This window comes from Manis pentadactyla, chromosome 8 (assembly GCF_030020395.1).
Source record: "Manis pentadactyla isolate mManPen7 chromosome 8, mManPen7.hap1, whole genome shotgun sequence".
Classification (NCBI taxonomy): domain Eukaryota; kingdom Metazoa; phylum Chordata; class Mammalia; order Pholidota; family Manidae; genus Manis; species Manis pentadactyla.
Window position 1 is genome coordinate 60,777,420 of NC_080026.1, and position 22,944 is coordinate 60,800,363.

General features: G+C 39.6%; 1 protein-coding gene across 8 annotated transcripts in view; it reads right to left on the bottom strand.

Annotated features, from left to right (window-relative positions):
- LOC118929359 (zinc finger protein 33B) overlaps window positions 1-22,944 on the bottom strand; it is a 93,535-nt gene that overhangs the window by 51,136 nt on the left and 19,455 nt on the right. Inside the window, exons 1-2 of one of the 8 annotated variants that reach the window (XM_057505791.1) lie at window positions 2,589-3,127; window positions 1,657-1,714 (exon numbers count right to left, since the gene is read on the bottom strand). The exons of 1 other annotated variant lie outside the window; for it this stretch is intronic. In XM_057505791.1, coding sequence (XP_057361774.1) covers window positions 1,657-1,714; window positions 2,589-2,869 — 339 coding nt within the window. In that variant the 5' untranslated portion in view covers window positions 2,870-3,127. Of the gene's footprint in view, window positions 1-1,656; window positions 1,794-2,433; window positions 2,541-2,574; window positions 3,128-22,944 lie in introns of those variants that run through there. 6 more of the 8 variants (XM_057505790.1, XM_057505789.1, XM_036919383.2 and 3 more) reach the window with 6 other exon arrangements.

Consider the following 22,944-nt stretch of genomic DNA (forward strand, 5'->3'; position numbering starts at 1 on the left):
CACAATATTAAAGTTTTGTAAAGGATACCCTTACAAGACAAAATGCATACTGAGAGAAGATCATTAGTAACAATGAAAAGATTGCCATTTAAAAAAGAGAATTCTTACAAAACTCAGTAAAAGAAAACAACCTGAAAAACCATAATTTATGAAAGCTGCACTTCAATAAACAAATAAAAATTATTTTTTCCATATTAGCATAGAAACAACATTTATATCTAGAGAGGAGGGAGGAAAAGTAGTCATCTAATGAACAACAATGTACCTAGAAAAATTAGAAACCCTCATATCCTATGATTCAGAAAATTAGTCATAGGACTCTCAGGCAGTGCGGTCCTTAAACTTAGTGGGTATCAGCATCACATGGACACCTTGTTAAAACAGACTAACGCCTAGAACTTTTCTTCCAATTGGCTTGGGATGAGGCATGAGAATCTGCATTGCAAACAAGTTTCCAGGTGATGCTTCCTGCCAAAGAACCTCACTTTGAGAAACACTGCTCTAGAGTCTAGAGGTACACTTGCATTTGCGTAGACATAACAACAAGGGTATTCATAGCAGCATTGCTTGTAATAGTGAAAAATGGAAATTTCCTAAATGCCAACCAATAAAATGTGGTTTTTAGAATATAGTGTAGCCATGCAATGGAAAAAAATACAGTATCAAATGGAATGAATTACATATGGACAGATCTAAACTTACTGGTGAATTAGGGAGAAAATGTACATACATTAAGATAATTTACATACTTTTAAAAATTACTCAAAACAAAAAGCATTGTTCAACTATCTACATATATTTTTAATGTGCATATAGAGATAAAGCTAGAAAACTGGTAGGCAAAGGTTGAAAACTTAGAACCAAACTAGGGAGCACAATGAGAAGAACTCCAAGAAAGAGTCTTCAGAAAAGTGCTCTCAGAATTGGATAAAGGAGACTTCCCAGAAGAGAGAACTCAGTAAGGAAATACAGCACTTGTTCAAGGAAAGCAACTACAATTACGTCTTCAGGACCTTCACATGGATAGATTCTGAAAAATGGAGAGGAAGAGCCAAGGCAGAATGCTCTAGGATAAAATTTGACTGAGAAGCTCAGGTCCCAGAGAATTTACCATTGGACCATCAATATATACACCTGGTTAAAATAAATTAGTTATGGAGAGTTTCTGTAAGAAGCATGCAGGCCATTCATTCACTAGGTTTTACATCAGGATCAAACAAGAACACTATAAAATTGGCTGCCTGAACCGTCTCTTTTCCCCTTTTACGCCCACTGAGGTAGTTTTAAGCACTCACTCCACGACTGTCACTGGAAGGTTATTCACTATGTGTTCCTATGTTAAACCCAAAAAAGATACCATCCAGGAAGTCTTTTTGTCTTGAAAGAAATCAGTCTGTCTGTACCCAAAAATACAGTCTCCCTTTTTGATTATTGGAAACATCAGAGGCATATCTGCAGGTAAACTTAAAAACTACAATGTAATGATCAGTATATAACTACAAGCCAACATGGCCCTGCTATTGATCTGTTACTTTGTATTTTCTGTGAAGTTTGATTTTTATCTATTACTAATTTCCCTTCCTAACTTATGGACTCTTTCTAAAAATTTCACAAAATCCATTGTAAAATAAAGTGAGGAATGAACAAACAACTTACCTGGGATTTGCTCATTTTCTGGAGTTCTTGGAAAGATGTACACAACTCTGAAGGAATGCTGGGTTAGAAGAAGAGGAATGGGATAATGAAAGATCTGGCCGGCCTGGCAGTCCCTGAATTTCCTGGCCCTATAAAAGCTCCACACACACACCAGATAGGAAGAATGTCAATGTCCCCTGGACCTTCACAAAATGCAGGTGGATGTAACATGACTCTAGTATAATCATGTAGCTCCTGGGCATAAATTTTTCACTAAATGAATGTAGTATTTGCTTCCTAATAACTTTTAAGAGTTCAAATCTCCTTTGGTGTTCACAAAATCTTTTACATGACAAAACTGGTTAAAACAAATAACCATACACCAAATGAAGGAACATCAACTCTTCACCAAAACTGCTGTAAAAAACACTCAGGGCTAAGCTCCTTATAAGTTTTCCTACTAATGTTACTAAACCTTGGCTTAGTAACTCCCCCAAAAGCTATAAAAAGTGGAGTTCTAAGGAGAGGTCTGTTTTAATTGATCTTTGCTGCTGTTTCTCAAAAGGACCTCTTCTAAGAAACTTGATTTTACTTGGGTGGAAAATTATAGTACCAGCAAAGGAGTCAGGAAGATACGACTCTTAGAGGTAACGACATAATCTCCACCACTACCAAACTGTGATCCTGAACAAGTCACTAACCCAGGAGAAAAAAATAAGTTCTTAGGCCAAAAATAGGCAATTCTTTAAGAGCCTTCCTAAATGCTACAGCATGTCAGAACAGAGTAACAGTACATACCCAGACGCAGTTATGGACATGGCCAGAGGGCAGATCAGAGCCCAGAAAGGGTAACTGGAGAACCAAGGAACGGGAGCCCGTCTGGACTAGGGAGCCTGAACTAGCCCCAGGGCCGGCCCTCACGCACGGCCAATGCCTTACCACGGTCTGCGCACCCGTCACGCAGATGTACGTGCCCTCCTCCAGTGGCCTCGGGAACGTGAGGCCCCGTCCGCTCAACGAAGGGGCAGATCACGCTGGGGCTCCGACCCCTGGTTTCTACAGTGTCGCCCTCGTCCTGCTGTCCTAGGACTATGCGGAGCTCCTCACCGCCACCGGGCACCAATCCCCTATCGCTCGTCGTCCGAGCCGCGGGGGCTCCCCTCAGCCGTCGTCCAACTTTCCGGGGCACCCCAGCCGCTCGTTTGTCGTGTGGCACTGCCCAAGAAGAGGTCATGGACCCGCCGACCCAGCAGAGCCTCCCACGCGAGGCCTGAGGAAACAGAGGAAGGCGGAGGTGCAGAGGCCGAAGGTGGCACTAGGCATGCGCAAAAGGCGGCACCAGGCATGCGCAGAGGCCCAACCGCAGGACCGGCGAGCTGCGCTTGTCGGCTCCGCATCCCACAAGTCTGTGACCACCGCCACCCCATCACCGGCCCATGAGGCAGTCTTCCCCAGCGCTTGGGAATTTGGTGTCTGCGATAGTTCCCCAAGCTGCTCACAGCCCACCGGTGACCGCCCAAAAGTCATAGATACCAGCCAAGCTCTATGTGCAGCCAGGGACCAATTCTGACAAGGGAACTGAAGGTCAATCTTACTTTTTTAAATATTAGGAAATGGGTCCTAGCCATAAAATAAAATAGTATATGACACCATCTGCGATTTTCTCAGGAAAAGAAAAGGGCGAGGGGCAAGAAGGCTAATTCATGAAAATCATGAAAGCAATGAACGAAAATTGTAGGTAAATCTCATTATGCTCAGTGAAATAAGCCAGGTGGAGAAAGACAAGTGCCAGATGATTTCCCTCATTTGTGGAGTATAACAACGAAGCAAAACTGAACGAACAAAACAGCAGCAGACTCACAGACTCCAAGAAGGGACTAGCAGTTACCAAAGGAGAGGGGTAGGAGAGGGGTGGAGGAGGGCGGGTCGGGAGAGAGGGACAAGGGGATTGAGGGGTATTTTGATTGGCACACACGGTGTGGGGGGATCATGGGTTAGACAGTGTAGCACAGAGAAGGCAAATAGTGACTCTGTGGCATCTTACTACACTGATGGGCAGTGACTGCAATGGGGTATAGGGGGAGATGATGATATGGGTGAATGTAGTAACCACACTGTTTTTTCATGTGACACCTTCAAAAGAGTGTATATCAATAATACCTTAATTTAAAAAATAAATAAATAGATTAGAGGTTGCCAAGGAGCTAGGTGAATGATGGGATAGGAAGTGACTTTAATGAATATAAGGTTTGGTTTTGGGTTGATGAACTGTAATTAGTAATAACAGTTGCACAACATTGTAATGTACTAAAAGACATGTGTACACTTCAAAATGGTTAATACAGTGAATTGTTTTATGTGAATTTTATCTCAATAAAATAGGTAAAAAAAAAAAGAAAATTGTGGGTAAATCTGAAAATAGACACAATCCAAAGGGAAATATTCATTTATACAAGCATATTCTTTCCTCTGTGATATTAAAATTACTTGAATAAATGGAGATACACCCTTTTATAGAAAGGCTCAATGTTCTTTGACAAAATTCCTATAAGAATTTCAACAATTTTTTTTATTTTTTTCCTCTCTGATTTTTAACATATTGTGTACTCTACAAAAGCATTCTAAGTCCTAGGGATGTAATGTAGAGCACAGTAACTATAGTTAATACTGCATGGTATTTTAAAAGTTGCAAGAGTAGTTCTTAAAAGTTGTCATCACAAGAAAAAAATTATAAATACACGTGGTGATGGATGTTACCCATAGTCTGGTAATCATTTTGCAAAATATACATATATCAAATCATTATACTTTATGTCTAATATTTGAGAAATGTTATATGTCAACTGTATCTCAATTTTTAAAAAATGTTAAAGCTAACCAAAGCCATCTATATATTCAATGCAATTCTATCAAAAATCTAACAGCATTTTTCACATAAATAGAAAAAAACAATACTGAAATGTGCATGGAACCACAAAAGACACAGAATACTCTGAGTTAATCACAAAGAACAAAGCTGGAGTCATCACACTTCCTGTTTTCACACTCTACTACAAAGCTTCAGTACTAAGGCAATATGGTACTGTCATGAAAATAAGACACACAGACCAATGGAACAGAATCAAGAGCCCAGATATAAACCCTTGCCTAGTTAACTAATATTTACCAAGGTAGTCAATAACCCTCAATGTGGGAAGGATAGTCTCTTCAATAAATTGTTCTGTGAAAACTAGATAACCACATGCATTAAAATGAAACTGAACCCTTAACACCAGTCACAAAAATTAACTTGACGTGAATTAAAGACTTAAACATAAGATCTGATAGCATAAAATTCATGGAAGAAAACAGGGAAGATGCTATTTTCATGTTAATCTGGCAATTTTTTGGATATGACACCAAAAGCACAGCAATAAATGAAAAAATCAAGTGGTACCACAGCAAACTAAAAAGCTTCTTTCAACAGAATAATTTACTTTAAAAAAATGAAGCCTAAAAAGCTAAAAATTATCAGTTAGAGCTACATATATCACCATGAATATTATCCAAAACCATTATGTTAGTTTTAATAAAGGAAGTGTTCAGGATAAGGCACAAATTGTGAGATGACAAAATGTTACTAGAACCACTGAAATTCACAATGACTGGAGTATCATACACAGTGGCACAAAGCAGAGAATGAACAGAAATGAGTTGAGGTGAACTTATAATGTAAGTTAATTGATTCAGACTTGGTCTCAGGGTAGGGGGACACCACAATCAGTTTTCAGTGAATGTAGAATATCATAGAAAACTCATTCTGACTACTGGTAGATGGGGAGGAAACAAAATTGGATGGAAGGACACAGCTGACTCTGTTGCAGTCATTCCAAGAGCCAAGTGATGTGGATCATGGAGGAGAAGAGAACACACATGTTAGATATTTTAGGAGTTGAAATGAAAAATATTTGGTGACTAATTGTTGAAGTTCACAGAGAAAAGCAGTGGAGGAGGAATTCCAGGGTTCTGGCTTGGGCACCCAGAGGTATCCACTGAGATGGGGAAAATCACATGCTCATGTTTTTGAATAGTCTCTCATAAAAAATCACTGTCTCCTTTTTACAGTGGCTTTCCCTATTTAAGGACTTCAGGTATCCTGTCAAATAATATATGCTTCACATAAAATGCTGTACATTTCCATACTGTATGTCCTTCTTTTCAAATACAGGATGCATACATTCACACACACATTGTAAAAATCACAAATAATAGTTTTACAGTAGCTAAAGTTCTTTTCACTAATCTTTTCCTTTAATGTTATACTATAGTTGAGTGGTTAACACACCATCCTAACATAGTTACACTTTTCTAAGTCTGACTGTCCATTTTTCTCCATTACCAGTGTGTTTTGTACTTTCACATGCTTTTGTGTTGCTGATAACTATCTTTTCACTTCATCTTGAAGAACTCCTTTCAGCATATCTTGCAAGCATGTCCAGGGGTGATGAACTCCCTCAGCCTCTGTCTGGCAAAGCCTTTATGTGTTCTTCATATCTGAAAGATAACTGGCAGACAGAGTAATCTTGACTGGAACACTTCTTAAGCCTGTTCACTATCAAGCTTCTCTTTACTTTTCTGCATTTATCAACATATTAATTTTATTTTCTCTTACTACAAATGCATTTTCTTAATATAGCTATTTCAGGGACATCGCATACCTGGAATTTAACACCTCCAATTACAAAAATCCCTAGAAAAATCTCTCATTCCCTCAACTCAGGTCAAATACTCATCAATAAAATCTTCAGTGTGGGACTAGGAGGGTGGTGCTTTATGAATTGGCCCATCTGGGTTATGTACCAGCAGTAGCATAATGTGGACAGGAATTCAGAGCCTACAAGTGCAGTACCCATGCCAAAGGATAGTTCTGTACACAATAAAAATGGGATTTCAAATCAGTGAATTAAGGGAGAATGAATCAGGTGGTGAAAGGCCAACTGGCTATTCATTTGGAAAAATAAAAAGTTGGATCTTCACTTCACACCATATTTAACCAAGCAACAACAAGGAGGGGCCAACAGTCTAATCTAATCTAACATCAAATAAATTAGATTATTCAGTTTAAACACATTTGTTTCATATGTTTTAGAGGAAAACAAACCTGATAAAATACTAAGTTCTAAGAATAATTTTCTTGTATCAATTCATGAACCTGAAATTCCTTTCATACAATGGACTGATAGACAATTTCATTTCTAATATTCAAGTTCTGATCATAAGTGCTCCTATCTCTAATAACAGAAAGTCCAAGTTCAGTAATTGTGAGGAAGGTAATATTATCTCCGTTTTGCAGATGAGGAAATTGAGCCACAGAGAGATGAAATGAGTACTTAGATCACACAAATAATAAGTGGCAGAGATTGAACAGCTTGTCTGAGAAAACTATGCCATGTTGCATACTTCGAGGAAGGAAAATGTGGCATTCTACCACACTATATACAAATGCAGATAGTTCTCAGATCACATAGAATCTGGACTTCACACCTAAATTTTAACACATTTCAAACAAAATTGGACTGAGACACAAGGGTCCTCTTATATATTTAACTTTAGGTTTCAGTAGTTTCTCAGGATCAAAGTGCCTTTTCCCTACCTAGTTTGTGTGAGAAAAAAATGTGGAAAAAATGGAGAAAAACTATAAATAAACAGACATGTAATTATTCAGCACTTTATAAATAAAACTTTCAAAATGGTCAGAGTTGAAGATATAATTTGAGAAAAAGTAAACAGAATGGAAGATTTTACAGGAGTGGTAGATTCAGGTTGGAGGGCAATCACACAGAATAGGATGGGTCCAATTGAGCAAAGGAAGTGAAAGGAAAGGAGTGACACACAGCAGCAATTCACCGGAGAATTCCGCTTTATTAGGGAAAGGTGCTGGGTAATATAGGAAGGGGCATGGGGTGATTGTGGTGTCACTTCTATGGGGCTGGTGGCTATTGGCTAGGTGCTGGGATTAGGGGGGCGAAGGGTGATTGGGGTTCAGGTGGCGCCGGCGGGAACTGAGGACCCGGAAGAGAAGCAGGAATTTCGCCATCTTATGGGTGGGGGCCCTTCAGGAAGAGAATCAATGACAAGGAAAATCAGTAGACAAAGATGCTTGTGGAGAAAATACGAAAATCTGAAGAGGAGATTCTCAAGATGGCGGCATGAGTAGGGCAATAGAAGTCTCCTCCCAAAACCATGTATATTTTGAAAATACAGCAAATACAACTATTCCTAAAAGAGTGACCAGAAGATATAGTACTCGAGCCAGGCTACATCTGTGATAGCCCAACATCCATGGAAAAGGTAGGATACAAAGCTGTGTGACACGCGGAACCTGAGCACTTCCCCCACCCCAGCACACCAGCGGGAGGAAGGGAATCAGAGTGGGGAGGGAGTGGAAGTACAGGAATACTAAATAACCAGCTCTGGTGGTTGGCCCCGGGAGCAGAGACACACATTGCATGGTGCACAGGATATTGGAGGAGCGGAAAAGCAAGGTCCGAGACTGAAACTGCAAACAGGTTCCTACAGCTGGCTGTCCTGGGACAAAAGAAAAGCAGGTGCTTTAAAAGTCTTAAAGGGACAAAGGATTAACAGGTGGAAAAATCGTCCTGGCACACGCACCCCAGCAGGCTGGGAACTTTAAGGAACGTCAGGCACCCTAACCCCCTGGGTGGCAATGCAGCTCTGAACCCACTCACGGTGATGAGCAGCCTGCTGCTCCTTTTCCCCTGCTGGCACTGCAAGCCAACCAGCTGACACACCATTGCTGTGGAACAGCTGGGAAGCAGGCCCGACTACAGCAACCACACAGCTTAGCAAAGAGGCTTCTCCCTGTGGGCGGCAAACCAGCCCAGCCCCAAAGGCTTCTCCCTGTGTGCAGTTGACTGACACAGACAGCGGAGACCAGCACAGAGTCCGGGAGGCACAAAGGGGCTTTGTTCTCACAGCAGAACACGCACCGCTCGCCTGCAACCCCTGCTAGTGCCCTAGGCCATCCCAAGGACCACCCTGCCCATGGCAGCTCAGGGGATTAAACCAGAGGCTGCTCTCTGGGCACAGTTGACTGGCACAGAGGAGATGGGAGCAGAGTCCAGAAGGCACGAAGGGGCTCTGTTCTCGCAGTGGAACATGCTCCACTTGCTTGCAACTGCTCCCTGTGCGCGGTTGGCCAGTACAGACAGCAGAGACAGGTGCAGAATCTGGGAAGCATGAAGGGGCTCTATTCTTGCAGCAGAACACACGCCACTCGCCTGCACACCCTGCCACTGCCCTAGGCCATCCCAAGGGCTTCCCTGCCCACGGCAGCTCAGGGGATTAACTCAGAGGCTGTTCCTTGTACGCATTGACTGGCACAGACAGTGGATATGGGTACGGAGACTGGGTAGGCATAAAGGGGCTTTGCTCTTGCAGCAGAACATGTGCTGCTGGCCTGCAACCCCTACCAAGGCCTCCCCACCCATGGCAGCTTAGGGGATTAACCCAGAGACTGCTCCCCGTGTGCTAATACATGGCACAGACAGGCAATGCAAACAGCAAGCAGGAAGGGACTTTGTTCTCCCAGCTGACACATGTGCCACTCGCCAGTGACCATTCCCATCATCGCCATGAAAAGGCAGAAGAACCCTGTTCAGTCCAAAATCCCTCAAACATGAGAGAGAGAGGGCTTGGTGAGACTGAAATCACCAATCTTCCTGAAAAAGAATTCAAAGTAAAAGTCATAAGCATACTGATAGAGCTACAGAGAAATATTCAAGAGCTACAGGATGAATTCAGCAGGGAGATAACAGAAATAAAACAAACAGTGGAAGGATTTAAGAGCAGACTGAATGAGGTGGAAGAGACTGTTAATGGAATAGAAATTAGATAACAGGAATAGAGAGAAGCTGAGGCAGAGAGAGATAAAAGGATCTCTAGGAATAAAAGAATATCAAGAGAACTGTGTGGCAAATCCAATCAGAACAATATTTGCATTATAGGGGGACCAGAAGAAGAAGAGAGAGAAAAAGGGACAGAAAGTGTCTTTGAAGAAATAATTGCTGAAAACTTCCCCAAGATGGGGAAGGAAATAGTTTCTCAGATCATGGAAGTCCACAGATCTCCAAACACACGGGACCCAAGGAGGACAACACCAAGACATATAATAATCGAAATGGCAAAGATCAAAGAGAAGAACAGGATATTAAAGGCAGCCAGAGAGAGAAAAATGATCACCTAAGAAGGAAAACCCATCAGGCTATCGTCAAACTTCTCAGCAGAAACCATACAGGCCAGAAGGGAATGGCATGATATATTCAGTGCAATGAAACATAAGGACCTCGAACCAAGAATACTGTATCCAGCAAGATTACCATTTAAATTTGAAGGAGGGATTAAACAATTCCAGATGAGCAAAACTTGAGGGAATTTACCTCCCATAAACCATATCTACAATGTATATTAAAGGGATTGCTCTACATGGAAGTATGCCTAAGGCTAAATAGGTGTCAACAGAGAATATAAAACTACAGCAAAGAAAGTAGACCAACAAATACTAATTAAATGCAAAATAAAATCAGCTATCCACAAAATCAGACAAGGGAAATACAAAGAGTATAGAATAAAATACCTAAAATATAAAGAGTGGAAGAGGGGGAAAAAGAATGGAGAGAAATAGAGAATCATCAAACTGTGTTTGCAATAGCATAAAAAGTGAGTTAAGTTAGACAGATAGTAAAGAAGCTTTTCTTGAACCTTTGATGACCACGAATCCAAAGCCTTCAAGTCAATGAGCACATATCTATTGATAACCACCCTAAAAGTAACTGGACTGATTGCACCAATCAAAAGACACAGAGTTATAGAATGGATAAAAATCTACACCTATCTATATGTTGCCTACAAGAGACTCACTTCAAACCCAAAGACATACCCAGACTAAAAGTGAAGGGATGGAAAAAGATATTTCATGCAAACAATAGGGAAAAAAACAGGTGTTGCAGTACTTGTACCAGACAAAACAGACTTCAAAACAAAGAAAGTAACAAGAGACAAAGAAGGACATAATATAATGATAAAGGGATCAGTCCAACAAGAGAATATAACTATTAAAAATATCTATGAACCCAACACAGGAGTGCCTACATATGTGAAACAAATACTAACAGAATAAAAGGGTAAAATACAATGCAATGCATTCATTTTAGGAGACTTCAATACACCACTCACTCCAAAGGACAGATCAACAAGAAAGAAAATAAGTAAGGAGACAGAGGCATTGAACAACACATTAGTACAGATGAACTTAAAAGACATCTACAGAACTCTCCACCAAAAAGCAACAGGATACACATTCTTTTCAAGTGCACACAGAATGTTTTCCAGAATAGACCACATACTAGGCAACTAAAAGAGCTTCAGTAAATTTAGAGAGACTGAAATTGTACCGAGCAACTTCTCAGATCAGAAGAGTATAAAACTAGAAATAAACTTTACAAAGAAAAAAAGGCTCACAAACACATTAAGGCTTAACAATATGCTCCTAAATAATCAATGGATCAATGACCAAATTAAAACAAGATAAAGCAATATATGGAGACAAATGAAAACAACAGCACAATGCCCCAACTTCTGTGGGACATAGCAAAGGCAGTTCTAAGAGAAAAGTATATAACAATCCAGACCTATTTAAAGAAGGAAAAACAATCCAAAATGAAGAGTCTAAAGACACAATTCTTGAAACTGGAAAAAGAAAAACAGAGGGGTGGAACCAAGATGGTGGCGTGAGTAGAACAGCGCAAATCTCCTCCCCAAACCACATATACCTATGAAAATATAACAAAGACAACTCTTCCTAGAATAAAGACCAGAGGACACAGGACAACATCCAGACCACACAGACACCTGCAAGAAACCAGCGCCCCGCAAAGGGGGTAAGATACAAGCCCTGGCCTGGCGGGACACGAGCACCCCTCCCCCCAGCTCCCAGTGGGAGAAGAGGAGGCAGAGCGGGAGGGAGAGGGAGCCCAGGACTGCTGAACACCCAGCCCCAGCCATATGGACCAGAGCGCAGACACAGTGCATGCATGGGGTCCTGGATACTAGGAAAACAGGGCAGCAAGACTGGTGAGCGGGTATCGGAGGCCGGTGGCAGAGAACAAAAGAAAAGCTAGTGGCATTTTTTCTTTCTTTCTTTTTTTATTTATTTTTAATTTTGTTGTTGTTGTTGTTATTGTTTTATTAAGGCGAGTGCTTTTTGGAAGTCTTAGAGGGGTAGGGAGGGACACTTAGTCCAGAGGTAGGGAATCCGGGGGTCTCTGGGCACTCTAACCCCCTGGGCAGCAGGAAGCACGGAGGCCCCTTATGGAGATAAATAGCCTCCCGGCCACTCCCCTTCCAACACAACTCCACCATTTTGGAGCAGCGGCCCAAGCCAGGCCACGCCCACAGCAACAGTGGAGATAAACTCCATAGTGGCCAGGCAAGAATCAGAAGCCCCGTCTATGTGCAGCTGCCCAGAACAAGCCACTAGAGGTTGCTCTTCTCCCAGGAGAGGAAGGTCACAAACCAACAAGAAGGGAAGTTCTTCCAGCTGTCACTCGTCCCAGCTCTGCAAACTATTCCTATCACCATGAAAAGACAAAATTACAGGCAAACCAAGATCACAGAGGCAACACCAGAGAAGGAGACAGACCTAACCAGTCTTCCTGACAAAGAATTCAAAATAAAAATCATAAACATGCTGACAGAGAGGCAGAGAAATACGCAAGAGAAATGCGATGAAGTCTGGAGGGAGATCACAGAAGCCAGGAAGGAGATTACAGAAATGAAACAAACTCTGGAAGGGTTTATAAGCAGAATGGATAAGATGCAAGAGGCCATTGATGGAATAGAAACCAGAGAACAGAAATGCATAGAATCTGACATAGAGAGAGATAAAAAGATCGCCAGGAATGAAACAATACTAAGAGAACTGTGTGACCAATCCAAAAGGAACAATATCTGTATTATAGGGGTACCAGAAGAAGAAGAGAGAGAAAAAGGGATGGAAAGTATCTTTGAAGAAATAATTGCGGAAAACTTCCCTAAACTGGGGGAGGAAATAATCGAACAGACCACGGAAACACACAGAATCCGCAACAGAAAGGATCCAAGAAGGACAACACCAAGACACATAATAATTAAAATGGCAAAGATCAAGGACAAGGAAAGAGTGTTAAAGGCAGCTAGAGAGAAAAAGGTCACCTATAAAGGAAAATCCAACAGGCTAACATCAGACTTCTTGACAGAAACCCTACAGGCCAGAAGAGAATGGCATGATATATTTAATGCAATGAAACAGAATGGCCTTGAACCAAGGATACTGTATCCAGCACGACTATCATTCAAATATGAAGGCGGGATTAAACAATTCCAAGACAAGCAAAAGCTGAGGGAATTTGCTTCCCACAAACCACCTCTACACGGCATCTTACAGGGACTGCTCTAGATGGGAGCACTCCTAAAAAGAGCACAGAACAAAACATCCAACATATGAAGAATGGAGGAGGAGGAATAAGAAGGGAGAGAAGAAAAGAATCTCCAGACAGTGTATATAACAGCTCAATAAGTGAGCTAAGTTAGGCAGTAAGATACTAAAGAGGCTAACCTTGAACCTTTGGTAACCACAAATTTAAAGCCTGCAATGGCAATAAGTACATATCTTTCAATGGTCACCCTAAATGTTAATGGGCTGAATGCACCAATCAAAAGACACAGAGTAATAGAATGGATAAAAAAGCAAGACCCATCTATATGCTGCTTACAAGAAACTCACCTCAAACCCAAAGACATGTACAGACTAAAAGTCAAGGGATGGAAAAACATATTTCAGGCAAAAAACAGCAAGAAGAAAGCAGGGGTTGCAGTACTACTATCAGACAAAATAGACTTCAAAACAAAGAAAGTAACAAGAGATAAAGAAGGACACTACATAATGATAAAGGGCTCAGTCCAACAAGAGGATATAACCGTTCAAAATATATATGCACCCAACACAGGAGCACCAGCATATGTGAAACAAATACTAACAGAACTAAAGGGGGAACTCTACATCCAAAAGCAACAGGATATACATTCTTCTCAAGTGCACATGGAACATTTTCCAGAATAGACCACATACTAGCCCACAAAAAGAGCCTCAGCAAAATCCAGAATATTGAAATTCTACCAACCAATTTCTCAGACCACAAAGGTATAAAACTAGAAATAAATTCTACAAAGAAAACAAAAAGGCTCACAAACACATGGAGACTTAAAAACATGCTCTTAAATAATCAATGGATCAATGAACAAATTAAAATAGGGAGCGAGGAATATATAGGAAAAAATGACAACAACAACACTAAGCCCCAACTTCAGTGGGATGCAGCGAAAGCAGTCTTAAGAGGAAAGTATATAGTGATCCACGCACACTTGAAGAAGAAAGAAAAATCCCAAATGAATAGTCTAACATCACAATTATCGAAATTGGAAAAAGAAGAACAAATGAGGCCTAAACTCAGCAGAAGGAGGGACATAATAAAGATCAGAGAAGAAATAAACAAAATTGAGAAGAATAAAACAATAGCAAAAATCAATGAAACCAAGAGCTGGTTCTTTGAGAAAATAAACAAAATAGATAAGCCTCTAGCTAAACTTATTAAGAGAAAAAGAGTATCAACACAAATCAACAGAATCTGAAATGAGAACAGAAAAATCACGACAGACTCCACAAAATACAAAAAACTATTAAAGACTACTATAAAAACCTATATGCCAAAAAGCTGGAAAACCTAGAAGAAATGGACAACTTCCTAGAAAAATACAACCTTCCAAGACTGACTAAGGAAGAAACACAAAAGTTAAACAAACCAATTACAAGCAAAGAAATCAAAACGGTAATCAAAAAACTACCTAAGAACGAAACCCCCGGGCTGGGTGGATTTACCTCGGAATTTTATCACACACACAGAGAAGACATAATACCCATTTTCCTTAAAGTTTTTGAAAAAATAGAAGAGGAGGGAATACTCCCAAACTCATTCTATGAAGCCAACATCACCCTAATACCAAAACCAGGCAAAGTCCCCACCAAAAAAGAAAATTACAGACCAATATCCCTGATGAATGTAGATGCAAAAATGCTTAATAAAATATTAGCAAACCGAATTCAAAAGTATATCAAAAGGATCATACACCATGACCAAGTGGGATTCATCCCAAGGATGCAAGGATGGTACAACATTAGAAAATCCATCAACATCATCCACCACATCAACAAAAAGAAAGACAAAAACCACATGATCATCTCCATAGATGCTGAAAAAGCTTTTGACAAAATTCGAAATCCATTCATGATAAAAACTCTCAACAAAATGGGAAGAGAGGGCAAGTACCTCAACATAACAAAGGCCATATATCACAAACCCACAGCCAACATTATACTGAACAGCGCGAAGCTGACAGCTTTTCCTCTGAGATCGAGAACTAGACAGGGATGCCCACTCTCCCCACTGCTATTTAACATAGTGCTGGAGGTCCTAGCCATGGCACTCAGACAAAACAAAGAAATACAAGGAATCCAGATTGGTAAAGAAGAAGTTAAACTGTCACTATTTGCAGATGACATGATATTGTACATAAAAAACCCTAAAGACTCCACCCCAAAACTACTAGAACTGATATCGGAATACAGCAAAGTTGCAGGATACAAAATTAACACATAGAAACCTGTAGCTTTCCTATACACTAAAAATGAACCAATAGAAAGAGAAATCAGGAAAACAATTCTATTCACAATTGCATGAAAAGAATAAAATACCTAGGAATAAATCTAACCAAAGAAGTGAAAGACCTATACTCTGAAAACTACAAGTCACTCTTAAGAGAAATTAAAGGGGACACTAACAGATGGAAACTCATCCCATGCTCGTGGCTAGGAAGAATTAATATCGTCAAAATGGCCATCCTGCCCAAAGAAATATACATATTTGATGCAATCCCTATCAAATTACCAGCAACATTCTTCAATGAACTGGAACAAATAATTCAAAAATTCATATGGAAATGCCAAAGACCCCGAATAGCCAAAGCAATCCTGAGAAAGAAGAATAAAGTAGGGGGGATCTCACTCCCTAACTTCAAGCTCTACTATAAAGCCATAGTAATCAAGACAATTTGGTACTGGCACAAGAACAGAGCCACAGACCAGTGGAACAGACTAGAGACTCCAGACAGTCACCCAAACATATATGGTCAATTAATATTTGATAAAGGAGCCATGGACATACAATGGCGAAATGACAGTCTCTTCAACAGATGGTGCTGGCAAAACTGGACAGCTACATGTAGGAGAATAAAACTGGACCATTGTCTTACCCCATATACAAAAGTAAACTCAAAATGGATCAAAGACCTGAATGTAAGTCATGAAACCATTAAACTCTTGGAAAAAAACACAGGCAAAAACCTCTTAGACATAAACATGACTGACCTCTTCTTGAACATATCTCCCCGGGCAAGGAAAACAGCAGCAAAAATGAACAAGTGGGACTATATTAAGTTGAAAAGCTTCTGTACAGCAAAAGACACCATCAATAGAACAAAAAGGAACCCTACAGTATGGGAGAATATATTTGTAAATGACAGATCCGATAAGGGTTTGACGTCCAAAATATATAAAGAGCTCACATGCCTCAACAAACAAAAAACAAATAATCCAATTAAAAAATGAGCAGAGGAACTGAACAGACAGTTCTCCAAAGAAGAAATACAGATGGCCAACAGACACATGAAAGGATGCTCCACATCGCTAATTATCAGAGAAATGCAAATTAAAACTACAATGAGGTATCACCTCACACCAGTAAGGATGGCTGCCATTCAAAAGACAAACAACAACAAATGTTGGTGAGGCTTGAAGAAAGGGGAACCCTCCTACACTGCTGGTGGGAATGTAAATTAGTTCAACCATTGTGGAAAGCAGTATGGAGGTTCATCAAAATGCTCAAAACAGACTTACCATTTGACCCAGGAATTCCACTCCTAGGAATTTACCCTAAGAATGCAGCAATCAAGTTTGAGAAAGATAGATGCACCCCTATGTTTATCGCAGCACTATTTCCAATAGCCAAGAATTGGAAGCAACCTAAATGTCCATCAGTAGATGAATGGATAAAGAAGATGTGATACATATACACAATGGAATACTACTCAGCCACAAGAAGAGGGCAAATCCTCCCATTTGCAGCAACATGGATGGAGCTGGAGGGTATTATGCTCAGTGAAATAAGCCAAGCGGAGAAAGAGAAATACCAAATACCAAATGATTTCACTCATCTGTGGAGTATAAGAACAAAGGAAAAACTGAAGGAACAAAACAGCAGTGGAATCACAGAACCCAACAATGGACTAACAGGTACCAAAGGGAAAGGGACTGCGGAGGATGGGTGAGTAGGGAGGGATAAGGGGGGGGAAGAAGGGGGTTATTTAGATTAGCATGCATGGGGGGGTGGGAGAAAGGGGAGGGCTGTACAACACAGAGAGGATGAGTAGTGATTCTACAACATTTTGCTATGCTGATGGACAGTGACTGTAAAGGGGTTTATAGGGGGGACCTGGTATAGGGGAGAGCCTAGTAAACATTATATTATTCATGTAAGTGTAAATATTAATGATAATAAAAAAAAAGACAGGAAGAAAAGGGGGATTACTCCCTGATAGGATAAAACTAACTGTAAATCAACGATTAATGCATGCTTTAAATATCCTTAATTTTGATCACTTAAAGGGTGTCAGATGATCAGCTATGGAGGTACATTTTTCTGATAATATTCCTTTCTCTTAAAAAAAAAAGCAGTTCCTGTGTGGTGACCTCCAATGAGTTCTACACAATGGTATAAAGGGCATATCAAAGTGAGGGCAAAGGGTCTGTTTGTGTTTATACAGGGGATCAAAGCCTAATTGGGCTACCCAGAAAATGAACTAAGATATGATATGAAGAAGAACTTCCAACATCAGCACTCTCTGGAAGAGTCATACCAGAAGATGATCATCAAAAAACCTCAACAAAGATCCAGGCGATGCTGCAGTTGTAGCTGCATTCATCCCACCAGTTCCTGGACTTGCCATTGGAATGAAGAAGGAGATATCTAAGCTGGCCTGTGTATACAGTAAAACAACAAATTTGACTGGATCTATACTGTTGGAACTCAACCAAGAATTAGGAGAAGTACAAGTTGTAGCGCTCCAAAATCTTATGACTACAGACTGTTAAGAGAACATGTGGGATGTGAACAGTTCCCAGGAATGGGTTGTTTTAATTTGTCTGATTTCTCTCAGACTGTTCAAGTTCAGTTGGACAATATCCACCATATCATAGATAAGTTTTCACAAATGCCGGGTGCCTAACTGGTTTTCTTGGTTTCACTGGAGATGGCTGGTAATTATAGGTCTGCTTTGGTTATGTAACTGTTTTCCTATTATGTTAATGTGTGTACGCAATTAAATTAGTAGTTTAAAACCTATACATGCTTAAGTTACTCTACAAGAAGATATGTCAAAGAAATAATCAATCTTCCCATGTTTTCTTCCATCTGCTACTCCTATTGCTTTTCTTCTTCCTTCCTAATTACAACCCTTAAATAGAATTTGTGCCTCATATTGAATTTACCGAGTATCATAATTCTTCCAAGTGGTAAAGATAACTCAAGACAAATACTGGGCATAAAGGCCACAGGGCATAAATCTTCAAAGAAGTAAAAAGCTAACCTTTACAAACAATATTGCCTCTCTCTCACTTACCAACTTTACATTTCCCTGTATGGCCCCGGAAGATGACTGGTTAGCCAGAGACGGGTAAGATTCCTCAAGGGAGGAACAACCCAAGACAGGCACAGTCACAGGGGGGCCATCAGGTGAGAAATTGGGGATCAACAGAGGTGAGGCTTAGAACCTCACCCCCCCTGTTTTGAGAGAAATCTTCTGCATCCATGGATGTTTTATTGCCCTTGTCTAGCTTGGATTAACACTTAGTCTACAGGCACACACCTGATCATCTACATTTGCTCTCTTAGAACACTAAACTATGTTTTCTACCTTTATCTTGCATCTACCTACCACTTCAGCATTTTATTAAAAAATAATAATAATAATAATAATAATAAGGGTTAAATGTGGGATTCACATATAAATCAAGTATAAAAATCAAATGAATATTCATATTTGACCTGATTGTTTATAGTTCATAACGTGTGATCAAAACCGAAAGTTTCTGTGATGACTGCCCTTGTACTGTTCACCATGTAAGAACTTATTCACTATGTAAGAATTTGTTCACCATGTAAGAACTTGTTCGTTATGCTTCAGAAGATTGGAGACTGACGAGAATTAGGCTTGGGGTGGATTAATGATTGTGCGTTGAGCATTGAGTCCCCTATACAGAAATTTATTGTTGTTAAGAACTATTTGATCAATAAATATGAGAGATGCCCTCTAAAAAAAAAAAAATTGCTATCTTGGCAAGAAAAAAGAAAAACAAATGTGGCCCAGATTCAGCAGAAGGAGGGACATAATAAAGATCAGAGAAGAAATAAATAAAATTGAGTAGAATGAAACAATAGAAAAAAATCAATGAAACCACGAGCTGATTCTCTGAGAAAATAAACAAAATATATAAACCCCTAGCCAGACTTATTAAGAAAAAAAGAGAATGTACACACATAAACAGAATCAGAAATGAGAAAGGAAAAATCATGACAGGCACCACAGAAATACAAAGAATTATTAGAGAATACTAGGAAAAACTATATGTTAACAAACTGGATAACCTACAAGAAATGGATAACTTTCTAGAAAAATTCAACCTTCCAAGACTGACCCTGACCCAGGAAGAAACAGAAAATCTAAACAGACCAATTACCAGCAATGAAATTGAATCAGTAACCAAAAAATTACCCGAGAACAAAACTCTCATACAAGTTGGATTCACTGCTGTATTTTATCAGACATTTATAAAAGACAATACCCATTGTCCTTAATGTTTTCCCAAAAAATGAAGAGGAGTGAATACTCTCAAACTCATTCTGTGAAGCCAGCATCACTCTAATACCAAAACCAGACAAAGACACCACAAAAAAGAAAATTACAGAACAATATCCCTGATGAACTTAGATGCAAAAATATTCAACAAAATATTAGCAAACCGAATTCAAAAATACATCAAGAGGATCATACACCATGATCAAGTGGGAATCATCCAAGGGATGCAAGGATGGTACAACATTCGAAAATCCATCAACAAAAAGAAGGACAAAAACCACATGATCATCTCCATAGATGAAAAAGCTTTCAACAAAATTCAACATCCATTCATGATAAAAACTCTCAACAAAATGGGCATAGAGGGCAGGCACCTCAACATAATAAAGGCCATATATGACAAATGCCCTGCCAACATCATACTTAACAGCAAGAAGCTGAAAGCTTTTCCTTTAAGATTGGGAACAAGACAAGGAGGCTCACTCTCCTTGCTTATAATTATTCAACATAGTTCTAGAGGTCCTAGCCACAGAAATCAAACAACACAAAGAAATACAAGGCATCCCGATTGGTAATCAAGAAGTCAAACTGTCCCTGTTTGCAGATGACATGATACTGTATATAAAAACCCAAAAGAATCCACCCAAAACTACCAGAACTAATATCTGAATTCAGCAAAGTTGTGGGATACAAAATTAATACACAGAAACCTGTTGCATTCCTACACACTAACAATGAACTAGCAGAAAAAGAAATCAGGAAAACAATTCCATTCACAGCTGCATAAAAAAGAATAAATTACCTAGGAATAAACCTAACCAAGGAACTGAAAGACCTATACCCAGAAAATTACAAGCCACCCTTAAGAGAAATTAAAGAGGACACTAACAAATGGAAATTCATCTCATGCTCTTGGCTAGGAAGAATTAATATTGTCAAAATGGCCAAAGCAATCTTCAGATTCAATGCAAACTGTATCAAAATACCAACAGCATTGTTCAATGAACTGGAACAAACAGTTCTAAAATTCATATGGAACCACAAAAGACCCCAAATAGCCAAAGAGATCCTGAGAAGGAAGTATAAAGCAGGGGGGATCCTGCTTCCCAATTTTAAGCTCTACAACAAAGCCACAGTAATGAAGACAATTTGGTGCTGGCACAAGAACAGACCCATAGACCAGTGGAATGGAATATAGAGTCCAGATATTAACCCAAGCATATATGGTTAATTAATATATGATAAATGAGCCATGGATATACAATGGGGAAATGATAGCCTCTTCAACAGCTGGTGTTGGCAAAACTGGACAGCTACATGTAAAAGAATGAAACAGATTATTGTTTAACCCCATACACAAAAGTAGACTCAAAATGGATCAAAGACCTGAAAGTAAGTCATGAAACCATAAAACTCTTAAAAGAAAACATAGATAAAACTCTCTTGAATATAAACATGAGCAACTTCTTCATGAACATATCTCCACAGGCAGGGAAACAAAAGCAAAAATGAAAAATTGGGGCTATATTAAATTTAAAAAGCTTCTGTACAGCAAAGGACACCATCAGTAGAACAAAGGGGCATCCTACAGTATGGGAGAATATATTCATAAATGACATATCTGATAAGGGACTGACATCCAAAATATACAAAGAGCTCATGCACCTCAATGAACAAAAAGCAAATAGCCCAATTAAAAAATGGGCAGAGGATCTGAACAGACACTTCTCCAAAGAAGAAATTCATATGGCCAACACACACATGAAAATCTGCTCCACAATGCTAATCATCAGAGAAATACAAATTAAAACCACACTGAGATATCAACTCACACCAGTTAGGATGGCCACCATCCAAAAGACAAACAACAACAGATGTTGGCAAGGATGTGGGGAAAGGGGAACCCTCCTACACTGCTGGTTGGAATGTAAATCAGTTCAACCATTGTGGAAAGCAGTATGGAGGGTCCTCAAAAAACTCAAAATAGAATACCATTTGACTCAGGAATTCCACTCCTAGGAATTTACCCAAAGAACACAACTTCTCAGATTCAAAAAGACATATGCACCCCTATGTTTATTGCAGCACTATTTACAATAGCCAAGAGATGGAAGCAACCTAAGTGTCCATCAGTAGATGAATGGACAAAGAAGATATGGTACATATACACAACGGAATATTATTTAGCCATAAGAAGAAAACAAACCTATCATTTGCAACAACATGGATGGAGCGGGAGGATATTATGCTCAGTGAAATAAGCCAAGAGAAAGACAAGTATCAAATGATTTCACTCATATGTGGAGTATAAGAACAAAGCAAAAACTGAAGGAACAAAACAGCAGCAGACTCACAGAACCCAAGAATGGACTAACAGTTACCAAAGGGAAAGGGACTGAGGAGGATGGGTGGGTAGGGAGGGATAAGGATAAAAGGGGCATTATAGTTAGCACACATAATGTAGTGGTGGGCATGGGGAAGGCAGTATAGCACAGAGAAGACAAGTAGTGATTCTATAGCATTTTCCTATGCTGACAGACAGTGACTGCAATGGGGTATGTGGTGAGGACTTGGTAATGGGGGGAATCTAGTAACCACAGTACTGCTCATGTAATTGAATATTAATGATACCAAAATTTTTTTAATTTTAAAAATTAAAAGAAAAGAAAAATTGAGGACACGGACGATAGAGTAGATATAATACCCTCAACCCTATATTGTTTTAGTAACATCGTGACAGTTTTCCTGCTTCCCATTGTTTCTTATTTCTATTCTGCACATTAATGTCAAAGCACATTTCTGAATGCATCTATTGACTGTGTTTATGGGAGGAGTCATTAGCTTGCTCACTAATTCCCTTTCTCCTTGTAATTCATGGGAATACCAACATCCAAAAGAAAGTATAATATAATCACAGGATATAAGATGCCCTGTTGATCTGGACCTGACGAATTGCTCTATTTTGATTGTGACACCTCACTATTGCTCTATCATAGCTGGCCAACAGGTGAACCTACTATGACAGTGACATGTATGTTCACTATTTTCTTCAAAGCAGCCTGTCTATATCATAATGCTTAATTGTGCTTTACATTTCACATCACATTTCCACATTTCAGGTTTCTGTTTCTATTAGCATTTAAGAATAATATTTTTCAACCCAATCCCAGAAAATGAGTACCATTATGTTTATTTACCATTTAGTCTTTTCCATATTTGTTACCCAGTACAACAAAATCTATCCCA